Consider the following 20106-nt stretch of genomic DNA (forward strand, 5'->3'; position numbering starts at 1 on the left):
TTGTCCAGTAGCCTGTGTGTGTGTGCATGCGCGTGTGTGCGTGTGTGCGTGTGTGCGCGTGTGTGTGTGTGTGTGTGTGCGTGCGTGTGTGTGTGTGCGTGTGCGTGTGTGTGTGCATGCGCGTGTGTGCGTGTGTGTGTGCGTGCGTGCGTGCGTGTGCGTGTGTGCGCGTGTGTGCGTGTGTGCGTGCGTGCGTGCGTGTGTGTGCGTGCGTGCGTGCGTGTGTGTGTGTGCGTGTGTGTGCGTGCGCGTGTGCGTGCGTGCGTGCGTGTGTATGTGTGTGTGCGTGCGTGTGTTTATCTGTCCAGCAGTCAGACTTCACAATGGGTAGTTTGTATTGCTATGTGGGATGAATAAAACCACATGTCCAGTCACTCAAGAATAAGACCGATGATCTTCGTTCTAGAATCTAGAGTCTCATATCAGAGAGACTTGATTCGCTGCCATATTATATGCTTTAGACAAAAAAAACGTGGCTGTCTGAATCTATGGATTGAGAACTCAGTGGTTTCTCCGTGCAGCGTCATGATTTGAATGACGGCGGCCTCGTGCAAGTCCGAAGGCAGAATGGTGTGCTTCCTCATAAACAACCACTCGCAGCTTTCAGTGTGAAGGAAGACTGAACCTTTTGCTCACCTGCATACCTTTATCTACCAAGAGAGTTCTCATCCATAATCCACTGTCTACACCCCACCACAAGCCAACACTACTTTGGCACTCAACGCGCTGTATGGGACCATAAACAAACAGGATGCCGTTTGTCAAGAAGCGGCCTTAGTAGTGGGTGGAGACTTTAACACAGGGAGACTTAAAACCATTCTACCTCACTTCTGCCAACATGCTCCTGCCAACATGTTCCTGCCAACATGCTCCTGCCAACATGTTGCTGCCAACATGCTCCTGCCAACATGTGTCTGCCAACATGCTCCTGCCAACATGCTCCTGCCAACATGTTGCTGCCAACATGCTCCTGCCAACATGTTTCTGCCAACATGTTCCTGCCAACATGTTTCTGCCAACATGTTCCTGCCAACATGTTCCTGCCAACATGTTCCTGCCAACATGTTCCTGCCAACATGTTCCTGCCAACATGTTCCTGCCAACATGTTCCTGCCAACATGTTCCTGCCAACATGTTCCTGCCAACATGTTCCTGCCAACATGTTCCTGCCAACATGTTCCTGCCAACATGCTCCTGCCAACATGTTCCTGCCAACATGCTCCTGCCAACATGTTCCTGCCAACATGTTTCTGCCAACATGTTTCTGCCAACATGCTCCTGCCAACATGTTCCTGCCAACATGCTCCTGCCAACATGTTCCTGCCAACATGCTCCTGCCAACATGCTCCTGCCAACATGTTCCTGCCAACATGTTCCTGCCAACATGTTCCTGCCAACATGTTCCTGCCAACATGTTCCTGCGCCACAAGGGGTGCTAAAACTCTGGGCCAACTTTATTCCAGCAACAGAACCTCCCTTTGGCAAATCAGACCACGACTCTATCGTCCTGCTTCCGGTTTACGCTCCACTCCAAGACTCTTTCTTTTCCTCTCCCAGTCTCCTCTGTTTACAGGTCATGGGTCAAGACCTCGTTGTACGCTCCACTCCAAGACTCTTTCTGTCCTTCTTTCTCTCTTTTGTCTTATTTCCTCCCTCTTTTTTAAAAAAAAGACACAAAGTGCACTAGACATGTGGCTGACTCCAATCCGGGCAGAACGAAAACCTTGGCCCGGGACGGCAGGAGAGACGAAGGGAGAGCAAAGAGGGGGAGCGGAGGAGGACAGAGGGAGGGATGGAGGGAGAGCAAGGAGGGGGTAGACAATCAACAGTAGACACACAGATGCCTTTGTGAGTTTATGTTTCTGGAAAAAATTTGACCCTCCCTCCCCCCCACCTCTGGCCATCATTCGTTAGTCGTTTTTAGACATTTTTAACCCTGCTGAATAGAGTCCATTTTGTTGGTACGCGTCATGTCCCATACTGCCTGCGTATGAGTGTGTGTGTGTGTGTCTGTCTGCCCTTTGATGGTTTAGATAGTTGAATAATGTATCTACAGTGACCAGGATCTAGAGACAATGTTTCTACAGTAAGAACCTATGTCTCTACTTCCTCTCATCCCCATCTCCTCCTCCTCTCCTCCATCCCCGGGACGAGAGACGACCCAAATGAACCAGCAGTTTAATGAATAGGAGACGGGATGGTGGAGAGGTGAAAAGAGGAGAGGAGAGAGGACAAAACGGGCCATTGAGACTGGACAGTGGAGGTGGAGATGTTTTGATTCTCTGTGAGGTTTAGTGACGGTAAGCTGAGTGGGTCACGTAAAACACACACACAAGGAGCAGAGGAGAGGGGAGGGGAAGAATGAGATATGAGGATGACTGTGGGTCAGATGAGGAGAGGGGAGGGGGAAGAATGAGATATGAGGATGACTGTGGGTCAGATGAGGAGAGGGGAGGGGGAAGAATGAGATATGAGGATGACTGTGGGTCAGATGAGGAGAGGGGAGGGGGAAGAATGAGATATGAGGATGACTGTGGGTCCAGTGCTATGTATGGTCTCCCTGTCTCTACGGTCGTAATGATAGACTATATCAGGCATGTCAGGTTTCTGAGAGATTAACACTGCATCAATGAAGTAACGTGGCAGTAGACCCTAACCTGTCCTCTTCAAGTAGACCCTAACCTGTCCTCTTCAAGTAGACCCTAACCTGTCCTCTTTGAGTAGACCCTAACCTGTCCTCTTCAAGTAGACCCTAACCTGTCCTCTTCAAGTAGACCCTAACCTGTCCTCTTTGAGTAGACCCTAACCTGTCCTCTTCAAGTAGACCCTAACCTGTCCTCTTCGAGTAGACCCTAACCTGTCCTCTTCGAGTAGACCCTAACCTGTCCTCTTCGAGTAGACCCTAACCTGTCCTCTTCGAGTAGACCCTAACCTGTCCTCTTCGAGTAGACCCTAACCTGTCCTCTTCGAGTAGACCCTAACCTGTCCTCTTCAAGTAGACCCTAACCTGTCCTCTTCGAGTAGACCCTAACCTGTCCTCTTCAAGTAGACCCTAACCTGTCCTATTCAAGTAGACCCTAACCTGTCCTCTTCAAGTAGACCCTAACCTGTCCTCTTCAAGTAGACCCTAACCTGTCCTCTTCAAGTAGACCCTAACCTGTCCTCTTCACGTAGACCCTAACCTGTTCTCTTCAAGTAGACCCTAACCTGTTCTCTTCAAGTAGCCCCTAACCTGTCCTCTTCAAGTAGACCCTAACTTGTCCTCTTCAAGTAGACCCTAACTTGTCCTCTTCAAGTAGACCCTAACCTGTCCACTTCAAGTAGTACCTAACCTGTCCACTTCGAGTAGACCCTAACCTGTCCACTTTGAGTAGACCCTAACCTGTCCACTTCGAGTAGACCCTACCCTGTCCTCTTCGAGTAGACCCTAACCTGTCCTATTCAAGTAGACCCTAACCTGTCCTCTTCAAGTAGACCATAACCTGTCCTCTTCAAGTAGACCCTAACCTGTCCTCTTCAAGTAGACCTAACCTGTTCTGTTCAAGTTGATCTAACGTGTTCTGTTCAAGTTGATCTAACTTGTTCTCTTCAAGTTGATCTAACTTGTTCTCTTCAAGTTGATCTAACGTGTTCTGTTCAAGTTGATCTCACTTGTTCTCCAAATTTATCTAATGTGTTCTGTTCAAGTTGATCTAACTTGTTCGCCAAGTTGATCTAACTTGTTCTGTTCAAGTTGATCTAACTTGTTCTCTTCAAGTTGATCTAACTTGTTCTCTTCAAGTTGATCTAACTTGTTCTCTTCAAGTTGATCTAACTTGTTCTCTTCAAGTTGATCTAACTTGTTCTCTTCAAGTTGATCTAACGTGTTCTGTTCAAGTTGATCTCACTTGTTCTCCAAATTTATCTAATGTGTTCTGTTCAAGTTGATCTAACTTGTTCGCCAAGTTGATCTAACTTGTTCTGTTCAAGTTGATCTAACTTGTTCTCTTCAAGTTGATCTAACTTGTTCTCTTCAAGTTGATCTAACGTGTTCTGTTCAAGTTGATCTAACTTGTTCTCTTCAAGTTGATCTAACTTGTTCTCCAAGTGTGTGTGTGTGTGTGTGTGTGTGTGTGTGTGTGTGTGTGTGTGTGTGTGTGTGTGTGTGTGTGTGTGTGTGTGTGTGTGTGTGTGTGTGCAGTGTGTGTGTGTGGTTGTCCATGTGTTTCACATTAAGATCCTCTGTCTCGGCCAACAGATAATGGACCACAGCCTCTCTCAATTAGCACAATGAGATTTGACGACCTCCCACTGCTAATATATGTCACTGGGAGTGTGGGTGTGTGTGTGTATGGGGGTGTATGGGGGGGTGGGAGGGAGGGAGAGGCCCTGCATTATCGCTCTCCAATCTCACTGCAGAATCTGATTTTTGTCCATAAACGTCAAATTTCGAAGGTTAAGTTGCTCACTCCACTTGCTCACTCGTTCTCATGTGTGCGTCTCTTGGATCAACAATATCTCAGCGTCTCATTTCAGGGGGGTTTAAATGAAAAAATATGATGGTTAAGTTTAGTCATTAAATCTGACTGGTTAGGGTAAGGGTTAAGGGGTAAGGGGTAAGGGTTAAGGGTTGAGGTAAGGGTTAATGGGTAAGGGTTGAGGTAAGGGTTAAGGGGTAAGGGTTAAGGTAAGGGTTAAGGGGTAAGGGTTAAAGTAAGGGTTAAGGGTTGAGGTAAGGGTTAAGGTAAGGGTTAAGGTAAGGGTTAAGGGTTGAGGTAAGGGTTGAGGTAAGGGTTAAGGGTTAAAGTAAGGGTTAAGGGTTGAGGTAAGGGTTGAGGTAAGGGTTAAGGTAAGGGTTAAGGGGTAAGGGTTAAAGTAAGGGTTAAGGGTTGAGGTAAGGGTTAAGGTAAGGGTTAAGGTAAGGGTTAATGGGTAAGGGTTAAGGTAAGGGTCAAGGGTTAAGGTAAGGGTTGAGGTAAGGGTTAAGAGTTAAAGTAAGGGTTAAGGGTTGAGGTAAGGGTTGAGGTAAGGGTTAAGGTAAGGGTTAAGGGGTAAGGGTTAAAGTAAGGGTTAAGGGTTGAGGTAAGGGTTAAGGTAAGGGTTAAGGTAAGGGTTAATGGGTAAGGGTTAAGGTAAGGGTTAAGGTAAGGGTTAAGGTAAGGGTTAAGGTAAGGGTTAAGGTAAGGGTTAAGGTAAGGGTTAATGGGTAAGGATTCATGGGTAAGGGTTAATGGGTAAGGGTTAAGGTAATGGGTAAGGGTTAAGGTAAGGGTTAAGGTTTAAGGTAATGGTTAAGGGGTAAGGTAAGGGTTAAGGTTTAAGGTAATGGTTAAGGGGTAAGGTAAGGGTTAAGGTAATGGTTAAGGGTTAATGGTTAAGGTAAGGGTTAAGTTAAGGGGTAAGGGTTAAGGTAAGGGTCAAGGGTTAAAGTAAGGGTCAAGGGTCAAGGTAAGGATCAAGGGATAAGTGTTAAGGGTTGAGGGTTGGGACAGGGTTAAAACAGAAAATACCATTTATTCTAGCCAACCGGTTTGGTTAACGTCAGACCAGCTTTTCAGCTCAAGTGTTTTATACAAAGACACAGAGTCTACAGAGGCTAACGCTGTAGCCAAAGACCCCCCCCCCCCTCCCCCCCCCCCCACACACACAAACACAAACAAAACCCAGACCAGCCCACATAAAACCATCTGCACTCATTAGCATGAGTATTTCCATGCAAGAACACAGGCCAGAATGAAAAGCCAAGAGCTGGGTTTGGCTAATGCTAACCTAATGTTAGCTATATAACCTAGCGTTTCCAATAGGAGTAGGCCAAGGGCTGGTTTTGGGTAATGCTATCTAAACGTTAGCCATGTAGCCTAGCGTCTCCACTAGAAGTAGGACAAGAAATGTTTATTTTTTTTGCTAATGCTAACCTTATGTTAGCCATGTAGCCTAGCACTTTCAAACTACTCTAACGAAACACTTTAACTCTTAGCCTGAACTTTAAAATACAGTTAATTTGTAACTAGAAACAAAGCGTTGCACAAAATCAGTCTTGTTTTCTCTTGGACAGTGTTCAAGGGAGGAAGTTTAATTTTACAATTATCTACTTTCTTAAAAAATGTGGATTTCAGTACAAGGCGTGCGGTCAGACCTCACTTCTGAAAGAGACCGTAGTTTCAGGGGGTGTACAGACTGTATAATCACTCTGGACAAGCTTTGTCTCATACTGAGGTCGAGTTGTACTGTCACATGTACAAGTACAGTGAAATGCTTAACTTGCAAGCAGGCCCAATCCAAGTCAAATTATATATACACACACGCACGCACACGCACGCACACACACGCACACGCACACACACATGCACACACACACTCAGACCCAATCCAAGTCAATTTACACACCCACACACATGCACAGGGACACAGACTCAGACCCAATCCAGGTCAATTTACACCACAAGAAACGAGACATTCCATTTCTATTACAACTGGAGACAGAATTGTAAACAGTCTGATTGTAGCATGTGGTGGAGCTGTAATTGTTTGTGTGTGTGTGTGTGTGTGTGTGTGTGTGTGTGTGTGTGTGTGTGTGTGTGTGTGTGTCTGTCTGTCCGTATTGAAGTGGTGAAGGAAGGATGCAGATACAGCAATAAGCAGACACACACACACACAGAGATGGGGAAAGCCTGTTGGCGGTGTCTGTGTTTAGGTAGTGAGTGGTACAGACAGATGGAGGTCACAGTCTCTGACTCACCAAGAAACGACTGACTCAGTCGTATTCATGACGCGTCTCTGAGTAGGAGTGCAGATCTAGGATCAGGTGATCCCTGTCCATATAATGCTATTCATTGCGATGTAAAATACCAAATGCTGTCGCGTTACGATTTCCCTTCACTGGAACTAAGGGGCCCGAACCATGAAAAACAGCCCCAGACCATTATTTCTCCTCCACCAAACTTTACAGTTGTCACTATGCATTCGGGCAGGTAGCGTTCTGGCATCCGCCAAACCCAGATTCTCTTGTCCGGACTGCCAGATGGTGAAGTGTGATCATAACTCCAGAGAAGGCGTTTCCACTGCTCCAGAGTCCAATGGAGGAGAGCTTTACACCACTCCAGCCGACGCTTGGCGTTGTACATGTTGATCTCAGGCTTGTGTGCGGCTGCTCGGCCATGGAAACACATTTCATGACGCTCCCGACGAACCGTTCTTGTGCTGACGTTGCTTCCAGAGGCAGTTTGGAGCTCGGTAGTGAGTGTTGCAACCGAGGCCAGACAATTTCAGCACTAACGATATTAAAATATTTAATATACATAAATATTCAAGGAACATATTAATTTGCAGTGTACAAACTTAACATGATGAACAGGACATTTACGCCAACCTTTACATTATATTACTTAAGCCACGCCTCCAATAAGCCACACCTCCTGATCTGATAGGCTGCCACCTCTACAATATATTATTGGAAATATATCTTATCTATATTATTAGAAAGGCTGAAAATCACCAGAAGGTTCCGGTTTGACCCTTTACACAGAGGTTCCTCAAGGAAAGGTACCAGCCACCTTTACTTCTAAGATTGTACGCTGGGAGGCTTGATACGTCAATCGGTGTGACTCATTGTACTACCGGAGATGGATGATTTAGGTGATGATGATCTACGATGGGCAGTCCCTGGGAATGGTGCCCCGAGGTTTAGAGGCACGGGAGCTCAAGAGTTGTACAGCCTTTAGCTGTGTGTGTGTTGAAATGGAGAACAGCCCATAGCTTTAGGAAGTGACTAGAGGCCGAACTCCATTAACTCTACGTCGTCAAACAGTGAGGTGAAAAACCCTCCGCTCTCCTCTCACAGACAATGGAATGTATGTAGAGGAGAGAACCTTCGTGGCGACAGCATGTTCCCCTAATAGCAGTGTTCTACAGATAAACAGTGGATTGGTCTGAGAGTCAGACAATCTGCCCCCAGTATTCTTGGCTCAGCTGCTACTGCTGTTCTACAATGTAGAATTTGTCATTCTACTTCTACCGCTTCTATTGGCACAGCACACACACACACACACACACAAGGACTGGGGCATATTGGCTGTCTCTCAGACCAATTCACACTGTAGAACACAGGTGTGAATCTACATGATTATTCACAGTCCTCTCGACAAGGCAGCACAATAGAATTCTGTTGCGATAGAATTCTAGCACATTCTAGAATTCCTTTTTTACAGGTAATGACAAAGGCATGAATTAATCCAAACATTCCAAATGGTGCTAAATGTCAGCCGGTCCACATACCAAGGTATATTGCTTTTAAATATGTCCTCCATCTAGCTATTGGAATGTCCATACATAGGCCTTTATGCTAAAGATGTTCATTATCTACAGTAGAGATAGGGGGCATTTCAGATATAACCTACATCTGTGTGGTCTCATAGAACTTAAGGCTTATATGTAGGTTATATCTGTAGTAGGGCACTATCTAGGGAATAGGGTGCCAGAATAGGGCACTATCTAGGGAATACGGTGCCAGAGTAGTACACACTTTAGGGAATAGGGTTCCAGAATAGGGCACTAACTAGGGAATAGGGTGCCATATTAGGGCACTATCTAGGGAATAGGGTGCCAGTCTTACCTTTGAGATGTAGGCCTTGATGCCCTCTGCCAGCTTGATGCAGGGTTCTCCAAACAGCTGAGCCAGGTCTTCTGGGATGTCCTGGTCTTTATCCAGAGCATTCAGCAGACTGAGGCACTTCAGCTCCTCTGTCACGCCCTGGCTACGCACCTGGAAGACAAGGAGAATATTAAAGACTTAGGAGAGGTATTAAGACTGACATAGCATGACGTAACAGTGACATAAGGCACTTCAGCTCCTCTGTCACGCCCTGGCTACGCACCTGGAAGACAAGGAGAATATAAAAGACTTAGGAGAGGTATTAAGACTGACATAGCATGACGTAACAGTGACATAAGGCACTTCAGCTCCTCTGTCACGCCCTGGCTACGCACCTGGAAGACAAGGAGAATATAAAAGACTTAGGAGAGGTATTAAGACTGACATAGCATGACGTAACAGTGACATAAGGCACTTCAGCTCCTCTGTCACGCCCTGGCTACGCACCTGGAAGACAAGGAGGATATAAAAGACTTAGGAGAGGTATTAAGACTGACATAGCATGACGTAACAGTGACATAAGGCACTTCAGCTCCTCTGTCACGCCCTGGCTACGCACCTGGAAGACAAGGAGAATATTAAAGACTTAGGAGAGGTATTAAGACTGACATAGCATGACGTAACAGTGGCATAAGGCACTTCAGCTCCTCTGTCACGCCCTGGCTACGCACCTGGAAGACAAGGAGAATATTAAAGACTTAGGAGAGGTATTAAGACTGACATAGCATGACGTAACAGTGACATAAGGCACTTCAGCTCCTCTGTCACGCCCTGGCTACGCACCTGGAAGACAAGGAGAATACAAAAGACTTAGGAGAGGTATTAAGACTGACATAGCATGACGTAACAGTGACATAAGCACTTCAGCTCCTCTGTCACGCCCTGGCTACGCACCTGGAAGACAAGGAGAATATAAAAGACTTAGGAGAGGTATTAAGACTGACATAGCATGACGTAACAGTGACATAAGGCACTTCAGCTCCTCTGTCACGCCCTGGCTATTGCCTCAATGATGACAGATCAACAACAAGATGATAACAAAGGATTATCCAGGAAATACTCTGATGTAGCCACTCCTCCAGGAAATACTCTGATGTAGCCACTCCTCCAGGAAATACTCTGATGTAGCCACTCCTAAAGGAAATACTCTGATTTAGCCACTCCTCCAGGAAATACTCTGATTTAGCCACTCCTCCAGGAAATACTCTGATGTAGCCACTCCTCCAGGAAATTCTCTGATTTAGCCACTCCTCCAGGAAATACTCTGATCTCTGATTTAGCCACTCCTCCAGGAAATACTCTGATTTAGCCACTCCTCCAGGAAATACTCTGATTTAGCCACTCCTCCAGGAAATTCTCTGATTCCTCTCTTTTATGTCTCTCTATACCCCACTCTCTGCAGTTCATTTCAGTATTCAATTTGAGTCTTCGTGTGTAATTTGTGTATAATTGGTGTGTGAGTGTGTGTGTGCATATTTGTGTGTGTGTGTGTGTGTGTGCGTGTGTGTGTATGCGTGTGTGTGTGTGTGTGTGTGTGCGTGCGTGCGTGCGTGTGTGCGTGCGTGCGTGCGTGTGTGTGTGTGTGTGTGTGTGTGCGTGCGTGTGTGTTAATGTATAATTTGGAGCCGGGGGTACGGAACTGTTCAGCGTTACGGTTGGGGGGTTCGTACTAATGACTCTTTAACAAGCCCCAACAGGGTGTGTGTGTGTGTGTGTGGTTGTGGTGGTCACTCCTCATTCTATCAGCCATTTTGTTGATGTTGATGGTTAAATGGTTCTCTATGCCCCTTATAGGAGAAGTGATGGAGAACAGGGAGAAGGAGGGGGAACTTCTACAAGAAGAGTCTGGCACTCCACATACAGGAAGTGTCTGGCTTCTCATAAACAGTGGACGGCTGCCTTTCAATACTCTACAGTGGCTTCCTCTCCTCATCTCCTCATCTGCTTTCCTTTTGTCTCCTTGTCTGCGCTAATGTAAAAAAGCAGGACTGATTTCAACAAATACTCGAGAGATTCACCTTTTTGCTTGTCACCATATTTTTCACCATATTGTTGTGTTTTTGAATGAGTACCAACGAAGGAGAGGAGATAAGAGGAGAGCACGGCACTCCAGACTATTGAGATGCACCCAAGTCTAGCTGGACTGCTGACACTTCGTTGTCTTTGTGACATCAGCGAATGTTGATGTTTCGTAGACCTCAACCAAAACACACTCCCTGTTCCATCTGACAGAATTAGGAATTCTTAAGGATATTAGTTTTGACAGCGCTAGTTGGGGAGTAGTTGGATTGGCGTGCGTGTGTGTGTGTGTATGTGTGTGTGTGTGTGTGTGTGTGTGTGTGTGTGTGTGTGTGTTAGGGAGTGGTTGGATTTAACATGCCAGCAAGTCAACTCCTTCTTATTTTAATTGAGATAATATTATCTACTTGATGGCACTGGAGTGAAAATGGGCTGATTAAAAATTCCTGAAGTACAGTTATTTAACAGATGTTTACAACAAGGGAGTGGAGACTACAGTGTGTGTGTGTGTGTGTTCGTCGGTGTGTGTGTTCGTCTGTGTGTGTGTGTGTGTTCGTCGATGTGTTTGTGTGTCACCCTTCCCTGCTATTAGATATCAGGATCATTCACTCTTCGCATAGCCAGGTGGAGGGGTCAGAGCAGACACACACACACACACACACACACAAAGCCCCTCAGATCCCAGGAACGCCATAGAGGAAGTCAGGAACAATGCAGCAGTGTTACCTTCTGGAGCACCAAGCACCGGCCACGGCCCAGGGTTTTCCTGGTGTTCCCAAGTCTCATTTCAGGGGATTAGGAAAAAGAAGCCAACCATGTAACTCAAAGCCGGGGCCAGAGACCTGGAGTGTGTGTGTGTGTGTGTGTGTGTGTGTGTGTGTGTGTGTGTGTGTGTGTGTGTGTGTGTGTGTGTGTGTGCGTGTGCGTATACAGTACTTATGTGCATTCCGTTTTATAACGAGAAAGTCTTTCAATCCTCTATGGTGGGAAGAGAATGAGAGGATGAGGGAGAGGAGCGAGGGAAGAGAGCGAGGCAAGTGAGCGAGGGAAGAGAGTGAGGGAAGAGAGCGAGGCAAGTGAGCGAGGGAAGAGTGAGGGAAGAGAGTGAGGGAAGAGAGCGAGAGAAGAGACCGAGGGAAGAGAGCGAGGGAGGATAAGGAGGAGTGTAGGAGTTCAGGCATGCTGTAGGGGGTCTGGTCAGTGTCCCCGGACACACACACACACACACACACACACACACACACACACACACACACACACACACACACACACACACACACACACACACACACAGGGTTGGAGGACAGAAGGACTAACTGTCAGGCCTGTTTTATTTACTGTGGATTACATCATAGAACACTTGTCTGCCTACCAAATCAAATTCTATTCTCTGTCAACTGCATAGTAGGTTAAGGGCCTGTCAGCAAGCATTCCACTGTTATTCTGCACATGTGACAAATAACATTTGATTTGATGATTTGATTTCAATAGCTCATAGGGCTGGTCAAAAGTAGTGCACTTCAATCTACTGAATAAGGAATAGAGGCGACCGATTAATCGGAATGGCCGATTAATTAGGGCCGATTTCAAAGTTTCATAACAATCGGTAATCGGCCTTTTTGGACGCTGATTATGGCCGATTACATTGCGATCCACGAGGAACCTGCGTGGCGGAGTGACCACCTGTTACGTGAGCGCAGCGTCAAAAGGACCTTGTGGCTGAAAGGACCCAAGGTAAGTTGCTAGCGAGCATTAAACTTATTTTACTAAAAACAATCTTCACAATCACTCGTTAACTACACATGGTTGATGATATTACTTGGTTAACTAGCTTGTCCTGTGTTGCATATAATCAATGCGGTGCCTGTAAAATTTATCTTCGAATCACATCTTACTTCAACTTCGCCAAACGGGTGATGATTTAACAAAAGCACATTGATGAAAAAAACACAATCTTTGCACAAATGTACCCAACCATAAACATCAATGCCTTTCTTAAAATCAATACACAGAAGTACATTTTTTTAAACCTGCATATTTTGTTAAAAGAGATTCATGTTAGCAGGCAATATTATCCAGGGAAATTGTGTCACTTCTCTTGCGTTCAGTGTAGCGGAGTCAGGATATATGCAGCAGTTTGGGACGCCTGGCTCGTTGGGAACTGTGAACTAATTTGCCAGAATTGTACATAATTACGACATAACATTGAAGGTTGTGCAATGTAACAGCGATATTTAGACTTTGGGATGCCACCGTTAGATAAAATATGGAACGGTCCCGTATTTCACTCAAAGTATAAACGTTTTGTTTTCGAAATTATAGTTTGTGGATTTTACCATATTAATGACGTAAGGCTCGTATTTCTGTGTGTTTATTATATTATAATTAAATCTATGATTTGATATTTGATAGAGCAGTCTGACTGAGCGGTGGTAGGCAGCAGCAGGCTCGTAAGCATTCATTCAAACAGCACTACTGCATTTGCCAGCAGCTCTTAGCAATGCTTGATCACAGCGCTGTTTATGACTTCAAGCCAATCAACTCCTGAGATTAGGCTGGCAATACTAAAGTGCCTATTTGAACATCCAATAGTCAAAGGTATATGAAATACAAATGGTATAGAGAGAAATAGTCGACGCGTCATAATTACTATAATAACTACAAACTATAACTTCTTAACTGGGAATATTGAACCACCAGCTTTCATATGTTCTCATGTTCGGAGCAAGGAACTTAAACGTTTGCAATATGGCACATATTGCTGTTATGTACTTGAGTGAAGACCCAAAAGCGGTTTTAACAGAAAACAGAGTTCTTTAATGAAAAACAGGAATGGCATAAATCCTCTTCCAACGTTGACAATGGAACAAAAAGAACATAGTATAGTGCAGGATGCACCTGCCAGGCAGACTCCGACAGGATAGGACAAGGTGGAAGCAAACGAGACGACAGCTTGCTTCTGGCATCAAAAACACAAACAAGAATCAGACACTGAAAGTAGCAGGAACAGAGAGAAAATAGAGACCTAATCAGAGGGGAAGAGAGAACAGGTGTGAAAGAGTGAATGAGCTAGTTAGGGGAGATGTAGAACAGCTGAAGAATGAGAGACAGAGAAGGTAACCTAAAAAGACCAGCAGAGAGAGACAGAGTGAAGAGAAAGGACAGGAACAGACATAACAAGACATGACAGTACCCCCCCACTCACCGAGCGCCTCCTGGCGCACTCGAGGAGGAAACCTGGCGGCAACGGAGGAAATCATCGATCAGCGAACGGTCCAGCACGTCCCGAGAGGGAACCCAACTCCTCTCCTCAGGACCGTACCCCTCCCAATCCACTAGGTACTGATGACCACGGCCCCGAGGGCGCATGTCCAAAATCTTACGAACCCTGTAGATGGGTGCGACAAGGATGGGGGGGGGAGCGGGGGCGCGAAGAACGGGCTTAACACAGGAGACATGGAAGACCGGGTGAACGCGACGAAGATAGCGCGGGAGAAGAAGTCGCACTGCGACAGGATTAATGACCTGGGAAACACGGAACGGACCAATGAACCGCGGGGCCAACTTGCGAGAAGCTGTCTTAAGGGGAAGGTTCTGAGTGGAGAGCCATACTCTCTGACCGCAACAATATCTAGGACTCTTGGTCCTACGCTTATTAGCGGCCCTCACAGTCTGCGCCCTATTACGGCAAAGTGCCGACCTGACCCCCTTCCAGGTGCGCTCGCAACGCTGGACAAAAGCCTGAGCGGAGGGGACGCAGGACTCGGCGAGCTGAGATGAGAACAGCGGAGGCTGGTACCCGAGGCTACTCTGAAAAGGAGATAGACCGGTAGCAGACGAGGGAAGCGAGTTGTGGGCGTACTCTGCCCAGGGGAGCTGTTCTGACCAAGACGCAGGGTTACGAAAAGAAAGACTGCGTAAAATGCGACCAACAGTCTGATTGGCCCGTTCGGCTTGACCGTTAGACTGGGGATGAAAGCCGGACGAGAGACTGACGGAAGCCCCAATCAAACGGCAAAACTCCCTCCAAAATTGAGACGTGAACTGCGGGCCTCTGTCGGAAACGACGTCAGACGGAAGGCCATGAATTCGGAAAACATTCTCGATAATGATCTGAGCCGTCTCCTTAGCAGAAGGGAGCTTAGCGAGAGGAATGAAATGAGCCGCCTTAGAGAATCTATCGACAACCGTAAGAATAACTGTCTTCCCCGCTGATGAAGGCAGTCCGGTGATGAAATCTAAAGCGATGTGAGACCACGGTCGAGAGGGAATGGGAAGCGGTCTGAGACGGCCGGCAGGAGGAGAGTTCCCAGATTTAGTCTGCGCGCAGACCGAACAAGCGGCGACAAATCGACGCGCGTCACGTTCCCGAGTGGGCCACCAGAAACGCTGGCGAATGGAAGCGAGCGTACCCCGAACGCCGGGGTGGCCGGCTAACTTGGCAGAGTGGGCCCACTGAAGAACGGCCGGACGAGTAGGAACGGGAACGAACAGAAGGTTCCTAGGACAAGCTCGCGGCGACGGAGTGTGAGCGAGTGCTTGCTTTACCTGCCTCTCGATTCCCCAGACAGTCAACCCGACAACACGCCCTTCAGGGAGAATCCCCTCGGGGTCGGTGGAGACCTCAGAAGAACTGAAGAGACGAGATAAAGCATCAGGCTTGGTGTTCTTTGAGCCCGGACGATAAGAAATAACAAACTCGAAACGAGCGAAAAACAGAGCCCAACGAGCCTGACGCGCATTAAGTCGTTTGGCTGAACGGATGTACTCAAGGTTCCTATGGTCAGTCCAAACGACAAAAGGAATGGTCGCCCCCTCCAACCACTGTCGCCATTCGCCTAGGGCTAAGCGGATGGCGAGCAGTTCGCGATTACCAACATCATAGTTACGTTCTGACGGCGATAAGCGATGAGAGAAAAACGCGCAAGGATGGACCTTGCCGTCAGAGAGAGAGCGCTGAGAAAGAATGGCTCCCACGCCCACCTCTGACGCGTCAACCTCAACAACAAACTGACTAGAGATGTCAGGTGTAACAAGAATAGGTGCGGATGTAAAACGATTCTTAAGAAGATCAAAAGCTCCCTGGGCGGAAACGGACCACTTAAAGCACGTCTTAACAGAAGTAAGGGCTGTGAGGGGAGCTGCCACCTGACCGAAATTACGGATGAAACGACGATAGAAATTAGCGAAGCCCAGAAAGCGCTGCAGCTCGACGCGTGACTTAGGAACGGGCCAATCAATGACAGCCTGGACCTTAGCGGGATCCATCTTAATGCCCTCAGCGGAAATAACGGAACCGAGAAAAGGGACAGAGGCGGCATGAAAAGTGCACTTCTCAGCCTTCACATAAAGACAGTTCTCCAAAAGGCGCTGGAGGACGCGTCGCACGTGCTGAACATGAATCGAGAGAGACGGTGAAAAAATCAGGATATCGTCCATGTAAACGAAAACAAAATGTTCAGCATGTCTCTCAGGACGTTGTTAACTAGTGCCTGAAAGACAGCTGGAGCGTTAACGAGGCCGAAAGGAAGAACCCGGTATTCAAAGTGCCCTAACGGAGTGTTAAACGCCGTCTTCCACTCGTCCCCCTCCCTGATGCGCACGAGATGGTAGGCGTTACGAAGGTCCAATTTGGTGAAAAACCTGGCTCCCTGCAGGATCTCGAAGGCTGAAGACATAAGAGGAAGCGGATAACGATTCTTAACTGTTATGTCATTCAGCCCTCGATAATCCACGCATGGGCGCAGGGACCCGTCCTTCTTCTGAACAAAAAAAACCCCGCTCCGGCGGGAGAGGAGGAGGAGACTATGGTACCGGCGTCGAGCGAAACCGACAAATAATCCTCGAGAGCCTTACGTTCGGGAGCCGACAGAGAGTATAATCTACCCCGGGGGAGTAGTTCCCGGAAGGAGATCAATACTACAGTCATACGACCGGTGTGGAGGGAGAGAAGTGGCCTTGGAACGACTGAACACCGTGCGCAGATCGTGATACTCCTCCGGCACCCCTGTCAAATCGCCAGGCTCCTCCTGTGAAGAAGAGACAGAGGAAACAGGAGGGATAGCAGACATTAAACAGGTCACATGACAAGAAACATTCCAGGATAGGATAGTATTACTAGACCAATTAATAGAAGGGTTATGGCGCACTAGCCAGGGATGACCCAAAACAACAGGTGTAAAAGGTGAACGAAAAATTAAAAAAGAAATGGTTTCGCTATGATTACCAGAGACAGTGAGGGTTAAAGGCAGCGTCTCACGCTGAATCTTGGGGAGAGAACTACCATCTAAAGCGAACAAGGCCGTTGGCTCCCCTAACTGTCTGAGAGGAATGTCATGTTCCCGAGCCCAGGTCTCGTCCATAAAACAGCCCTCCGCCCCAGAGTCTATCAAGGCACTGCAGGAAGCAGATGAACCGGGCCAGCGGAGATGGACCGGAAAGGTAGTGCGTGATCCAGAAGGAGAGGCCTGAGTAGTTGCGCTCACCAGTAGCCCTCCTCTTACTGATGAGCTCTGGCTTTTACTGGACATGAGGTGACAAAATGACCAGCGGAGCCGCAGTAGAGACAGAGGCGATTGGTGATTCTCCGTTCCTTCTCCTTGGCCGAGATGCGGATACCCCCCAGCTGCATAGGCTCAGCAACCGAGCCGGCGGGGGAGGGTGGCAGTGATGCGGCAGGTGGCAGTGATGTGGAGAGGGGAGCAACGGAGAATGCGAACTCCTTTCCTCGTGCTCGGCGACGAAGATCAAACCGTCGCTCTATGCGAATAGCGAGAGCTATTAAGGAGTCCAGACTGGAAGGAACCTCCCTGGAGAGGATCTCATCCTTAACCTCGACGAGGAGACCCTCCAGAAAACGAGCGAGCAAAGCCGGCTCGTTCCAGTCACTAGAGGCAGCGAGAGTGCGAAACTCAATAGAATAATCCGTTATGGATCGATTCCCCTGACATAGGGAAGACAGGGCCCTGGAAGCCTCCTCCCCAAAAACAGAACGGTCAAAAACCCGTATCATCTCCTCCTTAAAGTCCTGAAACTGGTTAATACACTCAGCCCTCGCCTCCCAGATTGCCGTGCCCCACTCACGCGCCCGTCCGGTGAGGAGAGAAATGACGTAGGCGATGCGGGCTGCGCTCCTGGAGTAAGTGTTGGGCTGGAGAGAGAACACCACATCACACTGAGTGAGGAATGAGCGGCACTCAGTGGGCTCCCTGAGTAACAGGGCGGGTTGTTGATCCTGGGCTCCGGAGACTCGGAAACCCTGGAAGTGGGCGGTGGATCGAGGTGGAGTTGGTGAACCTGTCTTGTGAGGTCGGAGACTTGGACGGCCAGGGTCTCAACGGCATGTCGAGCAGCAGACAATTCCTCCTCGTGTCTGCCTAGCATCGCTCCCTGGATCTCGACGGCGGAGTGAAAAGGGTCCGGAGCCGCTGGGTCCATTCAGGTCTGATTCTTCTGTTATGTACTTGAGTGAAGACCCAAAAGCGGTTTTAACAGAAAACAGAGTTCTTTAATGAAAAACAGGAATGGCATAAATCCTCTTCCAACGTTGACAATGGAACAAAAAGAACGTAGTATAGTGCAGGATGCACCTGCCAGGCAGACTCCGACAGGATAGGACAAGGTGGAAGCAAACGAGACGACAGCTTGCTTCTGGCATCAAAAACACAAACAAGAATCAGACACTGAAAGTAGCAGGAACAGAGAGAGAAATAGAGACATAATCAGAGGGGGAAGAGAGAACAGGTGTGAAAGAGTGAATGAGCTAGTTAGGGGAGATGTAGAACAGCTGAAGAATGAGAGACAGAGAAGGTAACCTAAAAAGACCAGCAGAGAGAGACAGAGTGAAGAGAAAGGACAGGAACAGACATAACAAGACATGACAATTGCACTTTTACTTTTTTCTCCAACACTGTGTTTTTTCATTATTTAAACCAAATTGAACATGTTTCATTATTCATTTGAGACTAAATAGACTATATTTATGTATTATAATAAGCTAAAATAAAAGTGTTCGTTGTTCCTTCAGTATTGTTGTAATTGTCATTATTACAAATATATATATATAAAAATCGTCCGATTAATCGTATCGGCTTTTTTTGGTCCTCCAATAATCGGTATCGGAGTAGAAAAATCAGAATCGGTCAACCTCTAATAGGGAAGTAGGGCACTTCACTCTACCATATAAGGGAGTAGGGCACTTCACTCTACCATATAAGGGAGTAGGGCACTTCACTCTACTCTATAAGGAAGTAGGGCACTTCACTCTACTGTTTAACTTTACTCTACTGTAAAACTCCTACAACTAATACAACTGGTAAAACTAATACAACTGGTACAACTAATACAACTGGTACAACTAATACAACTGGTACAACTCATACAACTGGTACAACTCATACAACTGGTACAACTAATACAACTGGTACAACTCATACAACTGGTACAACTAATAAAACTGGTACAACTCGTACGACTGGTAGACTGATACAACTAGTACGGCTGGTAGACTGATACAACTAGTACGGCTGGTACAACTGGTAGACTGATACAACTAGTACGGCTGGTACAACTGGTTGACTGATACAACTAGTACGGCTGGTAGACTGATACAACTAGTACGGCTGGTACAACTGGTAGACTGATACAACTAGTACGGCTGGTACAACTGGTAGACTGATACAACTAGTACGGCTGGTACAACTGGTAGACTGATACAACTAGTACGGCTGGTAGACTGATACAACTAGTACGGCTGGTAGACTGATACAACTAGTACGGCTGGTACAACTGGTAGACTGATACAACTAGTACGGCTGGTACAACTGGTAGACTGATACAACTAGTACGGCTGGTAGACTGGTACAACTAAAAAATAACAAGGAGTTATTAATAACAGTAACAACCCTTGTCATTGGCTGTGAAATAAATACGTCTAAATTAGAACCGGAATGGTAACCAACCTGCCTAAAGTCTCTATGGCCTTTTAATCTCTCTCTCTCTCTCCCTCTTTCCCTGTCCCTGTCCCTGTCCGTCCGCCCGCCCGCCCGTCCGTCCGTCCGTCTGTCTGTCTGTCCTTGAAAGTATTGTGTTCATGTTCTATTAAACACATGCAGTAACAACTTGCTACGATAACATGATAAGACATGCACACACACACACACACTCTCACACACACACACACACACACTCACACTCACACACACACAGAGTAAGAAGTTAGAGTTTCGATCTCGTTCGAAGGGTTTAGTTTCTGATTCCCGTCACACAGGAGGAAAGGAAGAAAGAAAGAGGCGAGGTCAGCAGTTATGTCATTCGTTTGTTTTTCACACCTGTGCACACAAGATAAAGTAAGCGATGGAGGGGTTGATTGTGTGTGTGTGTCTATATGCGTGTGTTGTGTGTTTGTGTGGCCAAGTGGGTGGTCTAGTGAGCCGATAGATTGTTAAGCGGGGGTCAAC

General features: G+C 47.1%; 1 protein-coding gene across 1 annotated transcript in view; it reads right to left on the reverse strand.

Annotated features, from left to right (window-relative positions):
* The window catches only part of LOC135510295 (tumor necrosis factor ligand superfamily member 10-like), a 72391-nt gene that overhangs the window by 30529 nt on the left and 21756 nt on the right, over window positions 1–20106 (reverse strand). The window contains exon 2 of the mRNA XM_064931110.1: window positions 8591–8740. Coding sequence (XP_064787182.1) covers window positions 8591–8740 — 150 coding nt within the window. The remainder of the gene's footprint in view (window positions 1–8590; window positions 8741–20106) is intronic.

Source organism: Oncorhynchus masou, chromosome 23 (assembly GCF_036934945.1).
Source record: "Oncorhynchus masou masou isolate Uvic2021 chromosome 23, UVic_Omas_1.1, whole genome shotgun sequence".
Lineage (NCBI taxonomy): Eukaryota > Metazoa > Chordata > Actinopteri > Salmoniformes > Salmonidae > Oncorhynchus > Oncorhynchus masou.